Source organism: Canis lupus, chromosome 16 (genome assembly GCF_003254725.2).
Source record: "Canis lupus dingo isolate Sandy chromosome 16, ASM325472v2, whole genome shotgun sequence".
In the NCBI taxonomy this organism is placed as follows: domain Eukaryota; kingdom Metazoa; phylum Chordata; class Mammalia; order Carnivora; family Canidae; genus Canis; species Canis lupus.
This window is the reverse complement of record NC_064258.1, coordinates 23,718,700-23,738,580: the sequence shown is the minus strand read 5'-3', so window position 1 is coordinate 23,738,580 and position 19,881 is coordinate 23,718,700. Positions and strand designations below refer to the sequence as shown.

The window sequence follows — 19,881 nt, the reverse complement described above, 5'->3', positions numbered from 1 at the left end:
CTAGAGAGTATAATACTAAAGTAAGTCAGGATGCCTAGGTGGCTCAGCGGTTGAGCCGCCTGCCGTTGGCCCAGGGTGTGATCCTGGAGTCCCAGGATCAAGTCCCACATCAGGCTCCCTGCATGGAGCCTGCTACTCCCTCTGCCTGTGTCTCTGCCTTTCTCACTCTGTCTCTCATGAATAAATAAATAAAATCTTTAAAAAAATAATAAATAAGTTAGAGAAAGACAAATACCATATGATTTCACTCATGTGGAATTTAAGAAACAAAACTGAGCAAAGGGAAAAAAAAAGCGGCAAACCAGGAAATTGATTCTTAATTATACAGAACAAAACCGATGGGTCGCCAGAGGGGGTGTTGGTGGGGAATTGGTAAAATAAGGCGGCTTTGATTAAGAAGTGTTCTTGGCATGATGTGCACCAGGGAATGTATAGAAATGTTAATCACTATGTTGTACACCTGAAACTAACATAACACAGTATGTTAAGTATACTAGAATTTAAGTTAAAACTTAAAAAAGTTCTTGATGGGACAGTAAAAGTTACCAGTTTTTTTTAAAAAAAGAGAACCACTACTAATATTTGGTATATAGCCTTCCACTCATCTGCAAATGTTTCCACAGAGTTGGTTTCATGCTATGTTTATGTACATATGTGTACGTTTTTTCATATGTCTATGTTTTATATATGTAGATATATGTATATAAAATATATATACATTGCAGAGAGAATGTGTTCTAAGAATTTTGTTATAACTTTGTGTTATAACTTGGGAGCTTAGTTCTTAGCGACTGCATATTTCATAGTTATTTGCCATTTATGTTGTTTCTAAATTTTATTCTGATATGATTTAAATTCAATTTTTTTAAACATAATGTCTCAGAATTTGTAAAGAGCTATAATTGTTCATGTTCTCTGATAACTTCACTTTTAGGGTTGTTCTAAGGAAACAATATGTGCACATAAATACTTATGTATTATATATGTAATTTTTTAAAAAATTTAATGAAAAGTCAGTGGAAGCTTTTTTTTTTTAAGGATTTTATTTATTTATTATTCATGAGAGACAGAGACATAGGCAGAGGGAGAAGTAGGATCTCTGCAGGGGCCCAATGCAGGATCATGACCTGACCCAAAGGCCAAGTGCCCTCACTGGAAGTTTAAGGCAGCGATTTTTATAAAACAAAATTGAAAATCCACATTGCCAGTAGTACCAGAGTGGTTAGGCAAACATGGATATTTTGATGTTGTTTCCACAAATATTTTTTTTTCTTTTAAAATTTATTCATGAGAGACAGAGATAGGCAGAGACAGGCAGAGAGAGAGGCAGGCTCCATGCAGGGAGCCCGATGTGGGACTCAATCCTGGGACTCCAGGACCACACCCTGGGCCAAAGGCAGGCACTAAACTGCTGAGCCATCCAGGGATCCCCTTCCATAAATACTTGTTAAAGGTTTTTAAACTATCAGTAGTTGGAAAATTGTATTTTATAAGAAAAATAGCATAGCATATCCACATACATTTTTAATTGTGGAAAAAGAGTGTTTAGGGGTGTTTAACACATTTTTTTTTTCATAAGTCTGTCTTGGACCATAAGCTGTTCTCTGCCTTAATCTGTACTGTGTTACGAGGGCATTTCAGCTGCAATATTTACTAGTTCATGGTAGTGATTAGTGGCATGGACTTTGATGTCAGGCTAGATTTGGGTTTAACCTCTTTTTTTTTTTTTTTTTTTTAGTTTTAGACTTTAAGCAATTTGTATACCCAAGTTGGGGCTCAAACCCAACATCGAAAATCGCATGCTCTACTGACTCAGCCAGTCACCCACCCTTAGATTTGGGTCTAACTTCTTTTTTTTTTTTTTTTAATTTATTCATAGAGACAGAGAGAGGGGTGGGGGCAGAGGCACAGGCAGAGGGAGAAGCAGGCTCCATGCAGGGAGCCTGATGTGGGACTCGATCCAGGGTCCCCAGGATCATACCCCAGGCTGTAGGCGGCGCTAAACTGCTGCGCCACCGGGGCTACCCTTGGGTCTAACTTCTCTCTGCAAGGGACAGTGATCCATTGTGAACTTGTTGATCTCTCTGAGCCTGTTTGTCTTGTGGAAACTGGGAATACAGGTTAATATTTGCCAAAGTCTAAGTTTCTTCAGTTAAGAGATTGGCAAAGTTGAGAAATTTTGATGTATGTCAGTGAGGATGTGGAAAAAATAAGTTATTCATACATTCTTGGAGGGAATATATATATTGATCAGCTCTTTTTTGAGATCTTAATCTGGCAATATCTGTCAGCATCACCAGTGCACATCACTTTGATGCAGTAATTCTACTCATAAGAATTTATCTTATGGATATGCTGAAATGCACAGGTGCACAAAACCATACAGTGATACTCAGGACAGCAAAAGAATGAAACATTCATTTATAAGAGATGAATTAGATAAAATTTGAGTACCATACAGTGAAATGCTCTGCAGCTACTGGAAAAATATGTAAACTTTATAACAGGGAATACAGTTGAAAATTATGTCTTCTCATCTCCGTTCCTCAGTGTATTCATAAATAAGCATATATTTTTAACTAGATTAATAGCATGCTGTTCTACACCTTTTTTCACTTAACAATCTTAACAATAATTCTGTATCTGTATGTACCAGAGCATCTTCATTACTAATAACTGGGTAGTATGTCATTGTATGGGTGTGCCATAATAGACTTAGCTTATTCTTTATCATTTATTTCCAATTTTCATTTCCTTTTTTTTTTTTAAGCCAGTCACATTTAGCAGTGGGGGGTTGTAAACCAACTTTAGTGACACTATTGTTAGTTAAGTTCTAATTAACCCATTACCATCAGACTAGCCTTTTAAAATTTTCTTATATAACCAAATACTCCAGTAAATTACCTTGGATGCTTTAGGTACACATGGGAGTATATTTGTATTCCCGAAACTGGAATTACTGAGTCAATGAGTATGTAAGTTTTGCACTACCTTTAATAATGTGTGAATGAAAAGGCAAGGCCCAGAATGTAGAGTGTGATGTGATCTCATTTGTTTTTTTATTTTTGTAAAGATTTTATTTTTAAGTAATCTTTGTACGCAGCGTGAGGGTTGAACTTAGACCCCCAAGATCAAGAGTTGCGTGCTTTACTGACTAAGACAGCCAAGCCCCCCAGTATGATCTCATTCATGTAAAAAATGGGAGGGTGGATTTAGAAAATATACTTGGAAGGATATAGTAGAATCAATTGATAGCGGCTGCTTCTTTGGAAGAGGACTGGGAATTTAGTTGAAAGAAAATTTAGTATGAACCTTTTACTGTTTGAATTTTCTATGATTGTGTACATTGCTTTTTCAGTTATAAAACTGATCAAAATAAAATGTGAGAAAACCAGGTAGTGGATAAATGTACTTTAATAATAAAGTACTTTACTTTATAAAGTACTTTACTTCAATAGTGGATAGATGTACTTTTAATTTTACTTCAATGCATAACGTCTTTCAGAGATTAGGAATTTGGTTATTAGGCTCTGTATGTACACATGAACGAGAAGTATAGTCACACATATATTGTGCCTTTTAAACTAAAGCATTCTCTGGCATTCATATAGTCATTTGACTTTCGTTTGCTTATTGTTGTGATATAAATTGAATATCTTTCCTTATAAAATGTAACAGCATTTTGTATTATAGTACTAAGTTTAAATAAGAAAGATAGTTCTAATGCAGTTGTATGCTCTGTCCCCAGTTAGAGATGTTTATGATTATTTCCGGGCTGTTCTGCAGCGTGATGAAAGAAGTGAACGAGCTTTTAAACTAACCAGAGATGCTATTGAGTTAAATGCAGCCAATTACACAGTGTGGTAAGTACCAGTCATCATTAAATGTCTTATGTTTTAGTTCAGATGGCTCTTTTTTTCCTTAACTTTGTTATCATCATAATAATTCACACTATGAGTTTTAAAGTCAGAGACTGAATAAAAAATGGCATTCTCTGCCCCCTTCCTTCTCACTACCAGGGTCCCACTCCCCAGAGATAAGAAATCTTAGCTGTTTTTCCTTAAGTTAACCTGCATATTAAATATGATGACCCCTATTTTATAGTATTTCAGAGTACATTCCTTTTAACAGATTGCCTTTTTTTTGTTTCATTTCGTTTTCTTTGTGCCACTAAGTAATTGTCTCCCAGGCTCTCTGATATGTGTAAAATGTGTCGTTACTACTGAACACAACAGGTAATCTTTCAGCTCCTTTTTTTTCTTTTTCACCAGTGTCAGCACTGCACATCTAGTCTCCAGCCCTTTCATGCATTTGATCCCCTGTCTCCAGACCCGACCTCTTTCTCTTTCTTCATTTATTCTCTTGTTTTATTGACCACATCCTTGAGTAGAAGAGAAATTATACAAGGATATGTGGGAAATCATTTGTGAGATTTTATATATTGAAAAGTGTCTTTAGTTTCTTCTCAATTTTCTTAGTAGAATTCTATTAGAAATCATTTTCCTTCAGAATTTTAAACCTCATTTTCTGTTTCCTTTAGCTTCTCTTGAGAAGATTCCTGTTATTTCATTTAAACCTTTAAGTAGGTCCAGAGAATTTTTTAATGTTTTTTCAATAATTTTGTTTCTCTTCCCTGTGTTTTTTCTTTCTGGAATGCTTTTTTCTTTAGTTGCACGTGGTACCTTTTTTATTGTTTTTTCCTATTTTCATTTCTTTGTCTTTTCATTTATGTTTGAGATATTTCTTCTGATTTCTGTTGACACTCAAAAATTTCTAATTTCCAAAGTTCTTTTTTGTTTTCTGAATATTTTTTAATAGCATCTTGTCTTTTATTTCATAGATGTGTGATATATTTTCATTTTTCTGTGTTCATTTTGGTCTTTTTCTTTCACGTAAATATTTTTCTCAAGTCCTTGACTCTCCTTTCAAACTTATAATAGAGGCAGGAAAAATCCTGATTGGAAGCTCTGTATGTGGCAGGACTTGTCAACTGGCGAGCTTCACTGTGAGGTTAGTGAGTTCTGGAGATGTGGCTGTTTGTGCAAAATCTTCACATGTCAGCAATTCCAGATCTCTTCTTGTGGCTAGTTTGTTCCTCCAAAGAAGAGTCATCTGATTATTGCCTGAGGAGTATATGTTTGGCTGCCATAGTTGTTGGGGTCAGGCAGGGGGGGAGATTGGTTAGGGGTGGGGGTTCTCAGCTGTTTTTAGTATATTAATGTTTTAAATTTCCCAGTTTCCAGTCCTTTTCCTCACCCTGTATTCCTCTGTGTCTGATACTCCTTTCTGCTTCAGATTTTTCCAGAGAGTAAAGCCAGCTGTGTCTTGCCAGGTTTTTAGAAAGAACCACAGTTATCCTCCTGTGTGTCTCCTTTTCTTTCACACAAAATGCTTCACTTCTGACATTTCTGGTCATCAAATGGCTCTGGTGTTTCTCCTACGAGGCAGTTCTCTCTCATACCAGCTGTGTGTCCTACAATTTAACTCAGTTCTGACATTGTCCACCAGACATTGTCTAACTACCTGACATTGAGATAATATCAGACTGCACTGGTTAAGGGCTCAGTCTTGTAAAACTGCCCCCAACTCAGATGCTAATTGCAAATCCAGTTGTCACCTAAGCTTCTAACTAGTGGGCTATAAATCAGCCCCATGACCCTTTCCTAGGGTTCAGTTAATTTGCTGGAGTGGCTCACAGAACTCAGGAAAACCATTGCTTATGTTTACCAGTTATTAAAGGATGTGATAAAAGGATACAGATGAAGACATGTATAGGGCAAGGCCTGATGAGAGGGTCCCAAGTTCAGGATCTTTTGTCATTGAGGAGGGTATGTTCTCTCCTAGAACATGGATAGGTTCACCTACCTAGAAACTCCAAACCCCCTTGTATTGGGGTTCTCTGGAGGGTCCCTTAAGTAAGCATGATCAATTATTAACTGTTTCTAGTCTCTCTCCCCTGTCCAGACAGTGGGAGGTGGGACTGGTAATTCCAAGCTTCTGATAAGGTTTGGTCTTTGTGGTGACTAGGAGCCATCTAAGCAGCCACCCAGAGTAGCCTCAATAGAATAATTTTGTGCTCATTTTTTTTTTTTTTTGAGATTTTATTCATTTGGGAGAGCATGTACAAACATGAGTAGGATAAGGGGTAGAGGGAAAGAGAGAAGCAGACTCCACGCTAAGCAGGAGCCCGATGTGGGCTGGATCTCAGGACCCCAGGATCATGACCTGAGCCAAAGGCAGACTTGGCAGGCTTAACCACTGAGCCACCCAGGTGCCCCGCTTTTAGTGCTCTTCTCACTTAGGAATTCCTGAGTGTTTCAGGAGTGCCAGGAATCAGGTGCAGAGACCTATATATATTTTTTCTGTTACCTCACACCAGACTAGTAGATTCCATCACCTCTCTGATTAAGTTAGGGGAGGGATCTTGGCTGCTAAGGGCTCTTGTAGATTTTACACTGTTCTTAACCCCATCTTTGATGCCCAATTTTGGGGATACCTAACACCTGATTTCTGAACCTTTCTTTCCTGTTGACAGGTTTTTAGCACTTTGTTTTTCAAAGTCCATTAAAACTTGTCTGTCAACTTACCATTTTCCATAATTTTGTTGACCTCTTCTAGTTGCTGTGGTATCCCTTGACTTATTACCCCCTAATTCTCTTTGTCTTTGTGCATTTATACTGTTCTTCATTTCTTTACTATCATTTTTGTGGGGTTTTATTAGGGTGTCAGGATAAACTCATCCAATTAATCTACCGTGTTTCACTGGAATTCTTAGTATGGTATTCTATTATCTTATATGTCTGATAAGCACTTTCTTATCTTTTAAGAGATTCCTGACTGTACGTAACACAAAGTAACTTAGGATGCATTTTAAAATTTCCTAAGTTTATGTGCTAGTTTTTTAAAGGCAGTTAGTTATACCTGATAACATTACTCATCTAAACCAAGCTGCTTATGTCCATGCTTTATGAAATCTAATTTTCCTTAAACTAATAAAATAGAAAAATACTGTTATCTGTCCTAGTTAGCATTTCATTTTAAAAGATAACTTTTAAAGCAGCTGTTTTTCTTTTGTTATACATTGAGTTGGAAATTTTGAAGTAAAAATAGACCAGAACTAATAATCATGTTTTTAGAGAAAAAGTTTTTTAATGATTTGATTCTACCTATGAAGACATTAAGAGAAACTTGTTTCATTTATAAATAGCGTATTTGTGGTGGCTCTAAAATTAAAATATTTGATAATGTTTGTAATGGAATTAATTTATTATATGAATATTAAATCTAAACAAGCTGTACCATATAGGGAAATATTATAAGGAAAGAGAGGTGTTTGATTCTCCTATAATAGAACACTGGTAATCAGAGTGTTACCTGAAAATAATCATTAGTTGTTTGTCTTTTTCTCCTCTCTCAACATTTGTTGCATTTCACTATTTTTACTTCAAATTGCTTGATTCTTCCAATCACAAGATAGTTGTATGAATTTGGACAACCATACACAGTTACATTACTAAATTATTGGTTATATAGAATACCTACCAACAAAAGAAGTGTGTCTGTTTTAGTTTTATCAAATATTGTGGTAGGCAGTTTATATGGATTAATGAGAAAATGCTTGATGCTTGCTATAGGCATTTTCGGAGAGTTCTCTTAAAGTCACTTCAAAAGGATCTGCATGAAGAAATGAACTACATCACTGCGATAATTGAGGAACAGCCTAAAAACTATCAAGTTTGGTAAGATGAAAATAGAAAGGAAATATGTCACTATGCAAATATTACCTGCCCATTGGGTGATGAGATTATAGGGAATTGTTTGTTTCTTTATAATTTTATCACTTTGTATTGGAGTTAATGTTACCTGTCTCATAGGATTGTTATGAGGATTTTTTTTTTAAAGAATGTATTTATTAATGAGAGACACACAGAGAGAGAGAGAGGCAGAGACACAGGCAGAGACACAGGCAGAGACAGAAGCAGGCTCCATGTAGGGAGCCCGACGTGGGACTCGATCCCAGGCCCTGGGCTGAAGGCAGCGCTACACCGCTGAGCCACCAGGCTGCCCTGTTATGAGGATTAAATGAGATTTTCTTTTAAGAGAGCGAGAGAGAGAGAGAGAGAGAGAGAGAGAGAGAGGTGGGTCCAGAGGTAGAAAGAGAGAGACAGAGACTCTTTTTTTTTTTTTTCTTTTTGGAGACAGAGACTCTTAAGCAGCCTTCACACCCACCCAGCAAGGAGCCCCTGGATTTCATGACCCTGAGATCATGACCTGAGCCGAAATCAAGAGTCAAACACTTAACCAACTGAGCCACCCAGGCACTCCTAAATGAGATAATTTTATGTTTAGTGCTTCAAGTGGTGCCTAACTTCTAGTTAACACTCAAATATGTGTGCTGCTATTGTTATTTAAAATTTTGACATTAGCATATAATACTGGTGGAAGATTTTTGAGTAAAGAATCTGAAAAATGTTTTCTTTCTTTTTTTTTTTTTTTTAAATGTTTTCTATCCAGTATGTTATAAAAAGTGGTTTTCTGGTATTTGATCTTTCATTCGTTTATTCAAACTTTTTTTATTGATGCTAGGGAGACAAAGATGAGCTACACAGTCCCAACAGGAAAAGCAGATAATAAAGCCAGTTCTTTTACAGTGCAGTGTGAAAACTGCAATGGTGTACAGTGTTTTACAGAGGTATTTGTTCTAGAAACTAAGCCTTAAATTACTATAGACAAAACCATAGCGATTATTATGGGTGAGGGGAAAAGAACACAGTGGGGAAAAAGGAGGCATTATGGAGCAAGAGGACAGAGAACAAATAGGAAAGAAATAGAGTTTGAATGGTACCAGCATATAGTGAGCACTCCTTGAATGGAAGCCGCTGTAGTTGCTGTTATTTTGGATGTGGAGGAAGAGGTGGTGGTACTGGTGAAGGTTAGCCTGACATGCCGAAGGACCTGATCCTGAGTTTTTCCTAAATTACAGAGTTTACCAGGAACCTAGAAAAATAAATTATTACTAATGTTCATTAACTTGGAAGATTTCTGAAATAAATTCAGAAGACTTTTCCTCTAGGATCTTCCTCTTGGTAGTATCTTGCTGTCTTTTTTTTTTTTTTTTTTTTAATTTTATTTATTCATGAGGGACACAGAGAGAGAGAGAGAGAGGCAGAGACACAGGCAGAGGGAGAAGCAGGCTCCACACAGGGAGCCCGACGTGGAACTCGATCCTGGGTCTCCAGGATCACGCCCTGTGCCAAAGGCGGCGCTAAACCGCTGAGCCACCCAGGCTGCCCTCTTGCCATCTTAATATTGTATAAGATGAATTTTTAAGTTTTCTGTGCATGTAGAATATGTCATTCATTAAACATGAAATCTTTCCCCTTTTCCCATCACTCCTACTCAATTTTAATATATTGAATACTAATGAAATTTTTTTGAATTTTTTTAAAGTCTTACTGAGATATAACTCCCATATCACACCATTTACCTATTTATTTATTTAGTAAGCTCTACACCCAATGTGGGGCTTGATAAACTTATAACTTGTCATAGCTACTTGCCAAAGTAGAAGTGAATTCAGATTTGCCCACGAGTTGGTGGAATGAGCAGTTGCTTGTATGGTGATGCTGTGGACTTAAAAACTGAAAGCTTATTTATAATCAGAGGAGCTTTTATACTTGATTAAGTAGTATCACATTTCCTATAGTCTCATTATGCCATCTGGGAGTGTTTCAGATTCTTTGACAGGATTTTGTGGTTGTCAAAAGATTACTTCAGATTTAGCTTGAAATTAATCTTCCTTAAAACTAAGTATCTAATTTCATTTTATACACAAATCACTGTTTTATGTTTCTCAACTGTTCTTACTTAGCGTTCTGGAATTTTTCCCTCCTAATGTTTCTCCTTTGTACCTTTTCTCTCCAGTATAGAGAGAATTAGTGGTGAATTTCTGTTTTTTGAGTTTTCCTCCACATCGCAGAGTACAACACACGCAGTTGATACTTCAGTTCTTGGACGCATTAACACAAAAGTTCTTTCTTCTCCCTGCTTTAGGCATCATAGGCGAGTATTAGTGGAATGGCTAAAAGATCCATCTCAGGAGCTTGAGTTTATTGCTGATATTCTTAATCAGGATGCAAAGAATTATCATGCCTGGCAACATCGACAATGGGTTATCCAGGTATGGCCTTTCTTGTTACAATATTTTTCAGATTATGTTTTAACTGGATTAAATAATTAAAATTACTGTTGAATTATAAGTATACTCCTGAACTGAAATATACATATAGATCGTTACAAACAATATATAATGACTAAGAAATATTAAGACACTTATTTAAGACCTGACATCCTTCATGTTGATTAATCTTAGAATCTCTCATTGTAAGTATTGTAAGTAATTAAAGAAGAATAATAGCAACTTTTGTATTTCTTTTTTTGTTTGTTTTTTTTAACTTGTATTTCTTAGATTGAATTTGTATCACATCTTATATTTACTAGCAAATTGAATAGGAAAGGTAGTTGTAATCTGTTAATACAGCTGTTATTTTAATTAACAAGGGCATGGTACCTATTGGGGTTTTTGCATACATAAACTTTGGAATACAATTTTACAGTCATAATTTTATTTCTGCCCACTTGCTAAAATTTTAGGCTAAACCCTGAATAGAAGAGAATAGTTGTAACTCCCACTCTGGGCATTTTATGTATTCCAGCAAACAATTCTAGTGTTGTTTCCTATGAATTTTTTCCAGTGATTGCTACTTTGTATACTATTCTTTATATCAAGAGTAGCTCACAAATTTTTTTCTTACTTAAAAATTTAAACTTTTCTGGATTTCATTAAAGGCATACATTTTCTAAAGATACTTGGTATTTTTGTTTTTCATGAAATTCTTTTTATTTGTTTATATATATATATATTTTTAAACAGTTTTTTTTTTTTTTTTTTTTAAGATTTTATTTATTTATTCATGAGAGACACAGAGAAAAAGGCAGAGACACAGGCAGAGGAAGAAGCCGGCTCCAGGCAGGGAGCCTGATGTGAGACTCGATCCCAGGTCTCCAGGATCAGGCCCTGGGCTGAAGGCGGCACTAAACCACTGAGCCACCCGGGCTGCCCCTATATTTATTTTCATATTTATGTAAGGGATCAAATGAAGAGATCAAATCAGTATATAAACATCTCTCCCATTCTCTAAAAGGCAGTTTTGCATATCTTGTGTAGCCCTTGTTTGCTTAATAAGCTGTTTCATTAAAGTTGAATAATAAAGAGATTTAAAACAATATATTTTTTAAAGATTTTATTTATTTATTCATGAAAGACACAGAGAGAGAGAGGCAGACACAGGCAAAGGGAGAAGCAGGCTCCATGCAGGGAGCCCGATGTGGGACTCGATCCCGGGTCTCCAGGATCAGGCCCTGGGCTGAAGTGGCACTAAACCACTGAGCCACCCAGGCTGCCCTTTCCCATAGTTTTTAAATTAAAATAACCTTATAATGTAAAAATTTGTATTTAAATCAAGCTGTTTATATTTCTCCACATGTATTTTAATGTCACTTTATCATATATATGCATTCTTAATACTTCCTTTTTACTTAATATTCTGTATTCCTATCAAATCCACTGAATTACTATACTATAATTAATCATTTTCTGAGTTTAATTTTTTTTCCCCCTCTAAATTTTCACCTTAAATAATGCATAAGCATTTAGTTACCTAAGCCTGTGATTTAGTCTTTTAGAGTAATTCTTCGGTCTGTTTAAATAGTATAAACATGCCTCTTGGTATATAAATTGTTCATAAGAACATGACACTGAGGAGGATCCCTGGGTGGCTCAGTGGTTTAACGCCTGCCTTCGGCCCAGGGCATGATCCTGGAGTCCCAGAATTGAGTCCCGTGTCGGGCTCCCTGCATGGAGCCTGCTTCTCCCTCTGCCTGTGTCTCTGTCTCTGTCTCTGTGTGTTTCTCATGAATAAATAAATAAAATCTTTAAAAAAAAAAAAAAAAAAAAGAAGATGGTACTGAATCATAGGCCACTTTGCTCACTCTTCCTTATTTTTTTCCTTCTTTGTGACCATCCCTTTGTCTTTGATGACTTCTTTTCCCCTTCATTTCCTTGACCTGCAATTGTCACTTTCCTCCAAATATGTGATAAGTTCTACATCTTCAGTTCTGCCTAGCTTAGCTGAAATTTTATTTATTTATATTTTTTATTAAAATGGGACATTTCTAGGGGCACCTGGCTGACTCAGAGGAGCATGTGTGACTCTTTCTTGGGGTTATGAGTTTGAATCCCACGTTGAGTATGGAGTTTACCTAAAAATAAAATATTAAAAAAAAATGTGACATTTCTAATTGGGTATTTTTTATTTTCTCTTAGGAATTTAAACTTTGGGATAATGAGCTGCAGTATGTAGACCAACTTCTTAAAGAGGATGTGAGAAATAACTCTGTATGGAACCAAAGATACTTCGTAATTTCTAACACCACTGGCTACAATGATCGTGCTATATTGGAGAGAGAAGTCCAGTTAGTAATCTCCTTCACTTGTTCACTCATTAAATGAATATTTGTGTGCCTATTATGTCTAAGGCATTGGGGACCCAACAAAGATAAAGACTGGCCCTGATCCTGCCCTCCTTGAACTAAGAGGATAGAATGCTTAGATGAAATCTCTAACGCCAATTTATAGATACTATAATATACCTCTACATTGTAATGTCTTAAGTTTCTTGAAATATTGTTGTTACCACAGATTGAAAAGAAATCAGCTTTATTTTAAAACTATCGCACTAAATTCTGCTGCCCTTTAGATAATAGCCCCCAGGTGCCATTTTCTTCTGTGCAGGGTTTGGTGGGGGGATGTCCTGTACACTGTATGTAGAATGTTTAGCAGCATTCCTGGCCTTTACGTCCTGTCAGGATGTAACAGCAGGAATCCCCTCCCCTCAAGTTATGACAAACAAAAATGTCCCTATACATTGCCAAATGTCCCCTGTGGGGTAAAACCATCCCTATTTGAAAACTACTGCTTTAACATACAAAAAGCTGTTATAAGCGCTAGAATTCTTTGAATTAGAATGAATATTAATATCTATACACATTAATAGCCACTTCTTTTCTGACTTTGTTTTTTTCTGTCTTATATTTGAGCATATTTATTGTTTTTATAGACTGATGACAACACAGTCATAATTTGAATTACAAAAGTAAAACAAGGGGCACCTGGCTGACTCAGTAGAGCATGCAACTCTTAATCTCAGGGTTGTGAGTTTTAAGCCCCACATTGGGCCTAGAACTTTTAAAAAGTTAAAAATAAATATTACAGCTCCTGGGAATAGCTGATTTTTACAACTGTCTGCCTTCATCACCCTTTTTATTACTTCTGCTTAGGTCAGGCCAGCTAGCTTATCTTTTAATCTGTTCTATATAGGGTTCTGGTGATTTACATTAAAAAGGAAGAAAGGTCATAATCCAGGGTCCTACATTAACTTTCTGCTCCATGCTTCTTTCAGAAGCAGCCAAATACCCCTCAAGCATGTTTCATGCTTTCTTTTTACTGCTCTGCTCTTCAAAGTTGCACTAATATGATAGTCACTAGCCACATATGGCTACTTAAATTCAAATTAATTAAAATCACATAATTCCATTCCTCAGTTGTATGAATCACTTCTCAGGGGTTCAGTACCCACGTGTGGCTAATGACTACTATATTGGGCAGCACAGATAACATTTTCATCATCCTAGCAAGTTCTGTTGAATAGTATTGATCTGAGGGATAACTGTGAACTTACTGAAATTATTTTATTCTTTTTTAAAAATATATTTATTTATTCATGAGAAACACGGCGCAGAGACATAGGCAGAGGGAGAAGCAGGCTCCATGAAGGGAGCTGGACCTGGGACTTGATCCTGGGTCTCCAGGATCACGCCCTGGGCTGAAGGCAGCGCTAAACTGCTGAGCCACCTGGGCTGCCCAATTTTATTATTCTTAAACCTAAATACTGGGGCTTTAGTGGGGAAAATTCAGACTCATTATCCAGCCCTCTATAAATTACTTTTTTTTTTCATTTAGGATTGGTATTGTGTCATGAGGATTAGAACAAAAATATTCTGAAGGAAATAAAGTGTCATCCTTAAAAGAATTCAATAGCTTTCTTGCCAAAAGATAGAATGCTTCAGGTTATTCCTTGAATTAACCCACTAATAATTAGGGATTTCAAATACCACATATTCTTTATTTACTATAGCATACTTCATTAGGTTAGGTTTAACAAGATACTTCAACGTTGAGTATGAAGAGTGAAACATGGAAACTTCTCATAGCCTTCAAAGGCAAAATCACTGGTTTTCTGTTACTAAATAGAAGCAGAAATAGGAATCTAAGAGTTTTACAGGGGTGCCTGCTGGCTCAGTTAGTGGGACATGAGACTCTCTTGGTCTGGGTGTCATGACTTCGACCCCATATTCACTGTAGAGATTACTTAAAAATAAAATATTTTAAAAATTGTTTTAAAAAAGTCTAAGAGTTTTCCATAATTAAGGTTTGTCAGTACCACTAAGATAGGCAAAAAAAAAAAAAAAAAAAATTTAAAATGCAAAGAGCGTGACGCCTGGTGGCTCAGCAGTTGAGTCTCTACCTTTGGCTCCAGTCATGATCCTGAGATCCTGGGATTGAGTCCTACATTGGGCTCCCAGGAGGGAGCCTACTTCTCCCTCTGCTTATGTCTCTGCCCCTCTCTCTATGTGTCTCTCATGAATAAATAAATAAAATATTTAAAATACAAAGAGTAGCTGTAGTTAACTAGAATTTAACTAAATTTTTTAACTCTAAAGAATATGGATTTACCTGATTATTTTCTTTTTCCTTTTATTATAAAAGTAATGCAGTCTAGTTGTAGGGGGAAATTGTACTGAATTGCATAAATTTAAACATCAAAATCTCTTACTCTCTCTCTCTTCCCATACCCCATTCTTTAGAATGAGCTACATTAGTGTGGGTCCTTCCAAACCTTATTAAGTATGTTTGCGAACAGGTATGCACAGCAACCTAGGCAGTGGTATTATGCACATTGTTTTATTTTTTTCATTTAATATATCATGGCCATATTTCCATGAGTACTACTGGTACTGTTAATAATAGTTACCATTTATTTATTTTTAAAAGATTTTATTTAGAGAGAGAGGGAGAGAATCTATAGCAGATTCTGCACTGATTGTGGAAACCAACACAGGGCTCAATTCCACGACCTTGAGATCATGACCTGAGCTGACATCAAGAGTTGGATGCTCAACCAACTGAGCCACCCAGGTGCCCCACCCATTACCACTTATTAAGCATTTACTACATGCCAGGAATTCTTATTTAATTTTTATAACAACACTGTAAGATATCAGATGAAGAATTTGAGGTTCAGTACCATTCTATAATGCACCTAAGAGCACAGAGATAATAATTGATAGGACTAAGATTAGAAGCTAAGCAGTCTGGAGCACCTGGCGGGCTCAGTTTATAGAGCATGCAACTCTTGATCTTGGCGTCGTGAGCCCATAGGGTTGTGACTTCAAGCCCCATGTTGAGTGTAGAGACAACTTAGAAAAACAAAACCAAAACAAGCTAGGCACTCTGACCTCAAAGTGTATATTTTAACCATTAAGATAGATCATGCCTTAGTGCATATGTATGTGGATAAAATTCTGTAGGTATTGCCAAAATGAGATTAAGAATCTCTACAGGGATGGCTGGCTGGGTCAGCTATTGAACATCTGCCTTCAGCTCGTGGTGTGATCCCGGGGTCCTGGGATTGAGTCCCACATCGGGCTCCCTTCATGGAGCCTGCTTCTATCTCTGCCTGTGACTCTGCCTCTCTCCCTGTCTCTCATGAATAAATAAAATCTTAAAAAAAAAAAAAAAGCCTTCTACAATGATTAATAAAGACATGCAGGGACATAGTTTGAAAAATAACTGGAAACATTAGATCATGTAAAAATAGTCAGAAAAAACCTTTTCATAATGCTGAATGAGTTTATCATTATAGTAGTCCCCCCCTTACCTGCAGCTTTGCTTTCTGAGGTTTCAGTTACTCACAGTCAAATGTGGTCCAGAAACATGTGATCCTCTGATGACCCTGTGTATGGTGAGACATTATTAGGTAGTATAACTTAAGGCTACATCACAATGCCTGTCATTCACCTCACTTCATCTTATTATTTAGGCATTTCATTATCTTAAATCATTACAAGAAGGATGAGTTACAGTCTCGTAAGATATTTTGAGGGGTGCCTGGGTGGCTCAAGCAGTTAAACATCTGCTTTCAGCTCATCCGGTCATAATCCCAGATTGCTGGGATCAAGCCCCATGTTGGGCTCCCTTCTCAGCAGGGAGCCTGCTTCTTCCTCTCCCACTCCCCCTGCTTGCACTCTCTTTCTCTCTCTCTCTCTCTCTCAAATAAAATCTTTTTTTAAAAAAAGGTATTTTGAGAGAGACTACATATAACTTTTATTACAGTGACTATATTATAATTGTTCTATTTTATTCTTAATCTCTTAGTGTGCCAATAAATTAAGCTTTTTCATAAGTATGTGTATAGGAAAAAACATATATAGAATTTGATACTCTGTGATTTCAGGCATCTACTGGGCATTTGGGAACCTATCCTCTGTGGAGAAAGAGGGACTACTATACTCTGAAAAAAATGCTGTCCTAACAGCTCTGCAATAATATCAAGATTACTGAACTTTAGTCAGTGACTTACTCAGTTGAGCAAGTCTGTAGTAAAGCTAAATTCTGGTATTCCCTTGGAATTTGTTGTAATTAGATCTAAATTATACTTAATCTGGTTAAAGGGAAGAGAAAGGGAGTGTCCATTTTGACTGGTTATCACATCATAATTAGTAATCTTGTTTTAGAACATAAAAAGTACACATTTGTGTTGATTTCTCATTTTTATTCTTTGTCTATACAATTTCCATGCTATTTATTATTACAGCTCCTAAGATTATGTAGTTCTCCTTTTTTAATGACTCAGGATTTGTTGGGCATAAATAGACCTTAGGCTCTTTGCCAAGATTGTTTTACCAATAAAAGTAAAACCTCTTGTTTTAGCTGCCATTTTCTTCAAAGAGAAAGCCTAAATTAAAGGAAATCTCCCACATCAGTTCATTTTCCTGTTGTAAATTGAGCCTTTGTGTTAGTTAGGTATCCTTTCCTGAATTGGTTACAAATTTACAGGAAGGAGGAACAATGTAACTATGAATTGAAAAACTGCAGACTTGAAGGATTCTCTCTAAATTAGATATGACCTAGACCTAGTCACAGCCCACTAAGATAGATGAAAGCACATATCCAAGCTGTGCCACAGTCTTATTAAAACTATTTCTAATTATTCCACTGCTCTTAAAATTTATATACATATTTCTTTGTGGTCTTTTTCTTGTAGGTACACTCTGGAAATGATCAAACTAGTACCGCATAATGAAAGCGCATGGAACTATTTGAAAGGGTAAGCAATAGTTTTGGATTATTTTATATAAAACCCACCTATTGATGTGATGTATCATGGAATATGTTCTGTTAATTAGGTTCCAAAAGGATACTAAAGAATTTTCCATTTTTCTGGGTCTAAGAGAAGTAGACCAGTGTAAGATGATAACACCCAAGAACAGTGCCTTCTATCCTCTTCACCTCCCAAGCACATACCAGCACAGTTTTTAGAATAGTCCATGGCTAAACAGTAATACAATTAGAATTGTATTTATGAATCCTATAGTGTTTATGTCAAGGAATGGGATATACACAGCTTCTATTTAGCTCAGGAGCATAGTAAAGACAAAACAAACTATTTAAAAGCAGATTGCACAGATGCATAGCCAGCCTTTCTATTTTCAATTCTAGAGATCTCCTTTTACAAATTTCATTCCTTAAATTGACAAGGTTTCACTCGAGTGGCCACTGATATAATCAGGCTCCTTTTTTAGCTTAGAGGTCTCCCTGGAAACCAGGCCCAAAAAGCATAAAGTTTGGAGCCCAGTCACATTTGGAGATGAATCCTATAAGATCTGGAGAGCTATAAGCTATAAAGAACCATCTCAAGAAGAAGCAGAAATATCTCTCCTGTTTTCTTCCTTTGTAATTTCAAGATGATGGTTTATTTTCTGATTTAATTGTGTGTGTTGCAGTTTGAGTTATAAATGATCACTTTTAAGTTTCATTATTTTTAACTAATTGTACTCAGCTGAAAATTATCCATAATAAAACTTACATAATTTAAAAAATTCATTTAGTTTTAATTTCATTTAAAATAAGTCTCCTCTGGGCAGCCCAGGTGGCTAAGCGGTTTAGTGCCACCTTCAGCCCAGGGCCTCATCCTGGAGACCCAGGATTGAGTCCCACGTTGGGCTCCCTGCATGGAGCCTGCTTCTCCCTCTGTGCCTCTGCATCTCTCTCTCTGTCTTTCATGAATAAATAAAAATTAAATCTTTAAAAAAAAAAAGTCTCCTTTTGTTCATGTTACAGAGGTCATCTTTCCTTAATCTATTATTTTTGTTCTTCCTTCTCAAAATTGAGAATAATCTTTTTTTAGGATTTTACAGGATCGTGGTCTTTCCAGATACCCCAATCTGTTAAGTCAGTTACTTGATTTACAACCAAGTCACAGTTCCCCCTACCTGATTGCCTTTCTCGTGGATATCTATGAAGACATGCTAGAAAACCAATGTGACAACAAGGAGGACATTCTTAATAAAGCATTAGAGGTAAGCCAGTAGAACTCTGCTCTCCTTGGTGTCTCAGAATTCAGCCTCCCCAGTGCCACTATATTCATGCCCTTTTCAGTGTGTTCACTCAGGAGTTCAGCTCAGGTCTATAAAACACACATCACCAGTGAGCATGATAAATAATTATAATGATATCTCTCATTTGAACATGATCTTAGTTTAACTGTTGACTCAAAAGCATTTGCCCTAGAGATTGATTTACATATGATCTTTAAAGAATTTTTGTTTTTCATTTTCAGTTGTGTGAAATTCTAGCTAAAGAAAAGGACACTATAAGAAAGGAATATTGGAGATATATTGGAAGATCCCTTCAAAGCAAACATAGCACAGAGAGTGACCCACCAACAAATGTACAGCAATAACACCATCTGGAAGAACTCGATGGAATGCTTTTATTTTTTTAAGAGACTCTAATGCAGGAGTTTAAAGCGATCATTCCCTTTGCCTGTGGTGCAAAATGTGCATTGCACAGGTATTGCTTTTTAACAGAACTAAGTGTGATGCTCTTTGGGTGCTGCTGCTATTCAGACTAGTAATTGATTCTTTTAAAGCAAAGTAATTTGAGGGGAGGGAAAAGAAAGTCCCATGAAGGAACTTTTGTAGTATTATCAACATTTACTCTAATCCCTTAGCATCAGCTCCTCCCTAAAGAGTATATGTGTCAGGATTTGCAGCATTAATGAAAGCAGGTAACTTGTATGTAATGGATATAAGGTAACTTAAATTTGGGTTCAGGAAGCAGGGAATGTAACTGTTACATTAGAGCTGCTATGCCACACTCACAGTATCTTACTATCACTGTAACCAACTAATGCCAAAAGAATGGTTTTGTAATAAAATTATAGATGTATCCTAAAACTTGACATAGTAGTTTGTTTTTGTTTTTTTTTAATAGTATTTTTGTACGATGGATGTTGTCTCAGCTTAGAAAAAGCCATTGAGAAAGAAAATATTGTCATAAAACTACAGAAACATGATCTCTCTCTCTCTTTTTTAAAAATTTTATTTATTTATTCATGAGAGAGGCAGAGACACAGGCAGAGGGAGAACCAGGCTCCCCCAGGCAGCCTGATGTGGGACTTGATCCCGGGATTCCAGGAA

The 19,881-nt window shown here is 36.4% G+C and overlaps 1 protein-coding gene across 4 annotated transcripts in view; it reads left to right on the top strand.

Moving 5' to 3' along the window:
* FNTA (farnesyltransferase, CAAX box, alpha) overlaps positions 1-19,643 on the top strand; it is a 28,877-nt gene extending 9,234 nt beyond the window's left edge. The window contains exons 3-9 of one of the 4 annotated variants that reach the window (XM_025444215.3): positions 3,749-3,863; positions 7,635-7,739; positions 10,054-10,180; positions 12,386-12,534; positions 17,445-17,507; positions 18,588-18,759; positions 19,020-19,643. In XM_025444215.3, coding sequence (XP_025300000.1) covers positions 3,749-3,863; positions 7,635-7,739; positions 10,054-10,180; positions 12,386-12,534; positions 17,445-17,507; positions 18,588-18,759; positions 19,020-19,142 — 854 coding nt within the window. In that variant the 3' untranslated portion in view covers positions 19,143-19,643. Of the gene's footprint in view, positions 1-3,748; positions 3,864-7,634; positions 7,740-10,053; positions 10,181-12,385; positions 12,535-17,444; positions 17,508-17,982; positions 18,284-18,587; positions 18,760-18,997 lie in introns of those variants that run through there. The other 3 variants (XM_049095021.1, XM_049095022.1, XM_025444330.3) reach the window with 3 other exon arrangements.
* Positions 19,644-19,881: the final 238 nt, after the last annotated feature.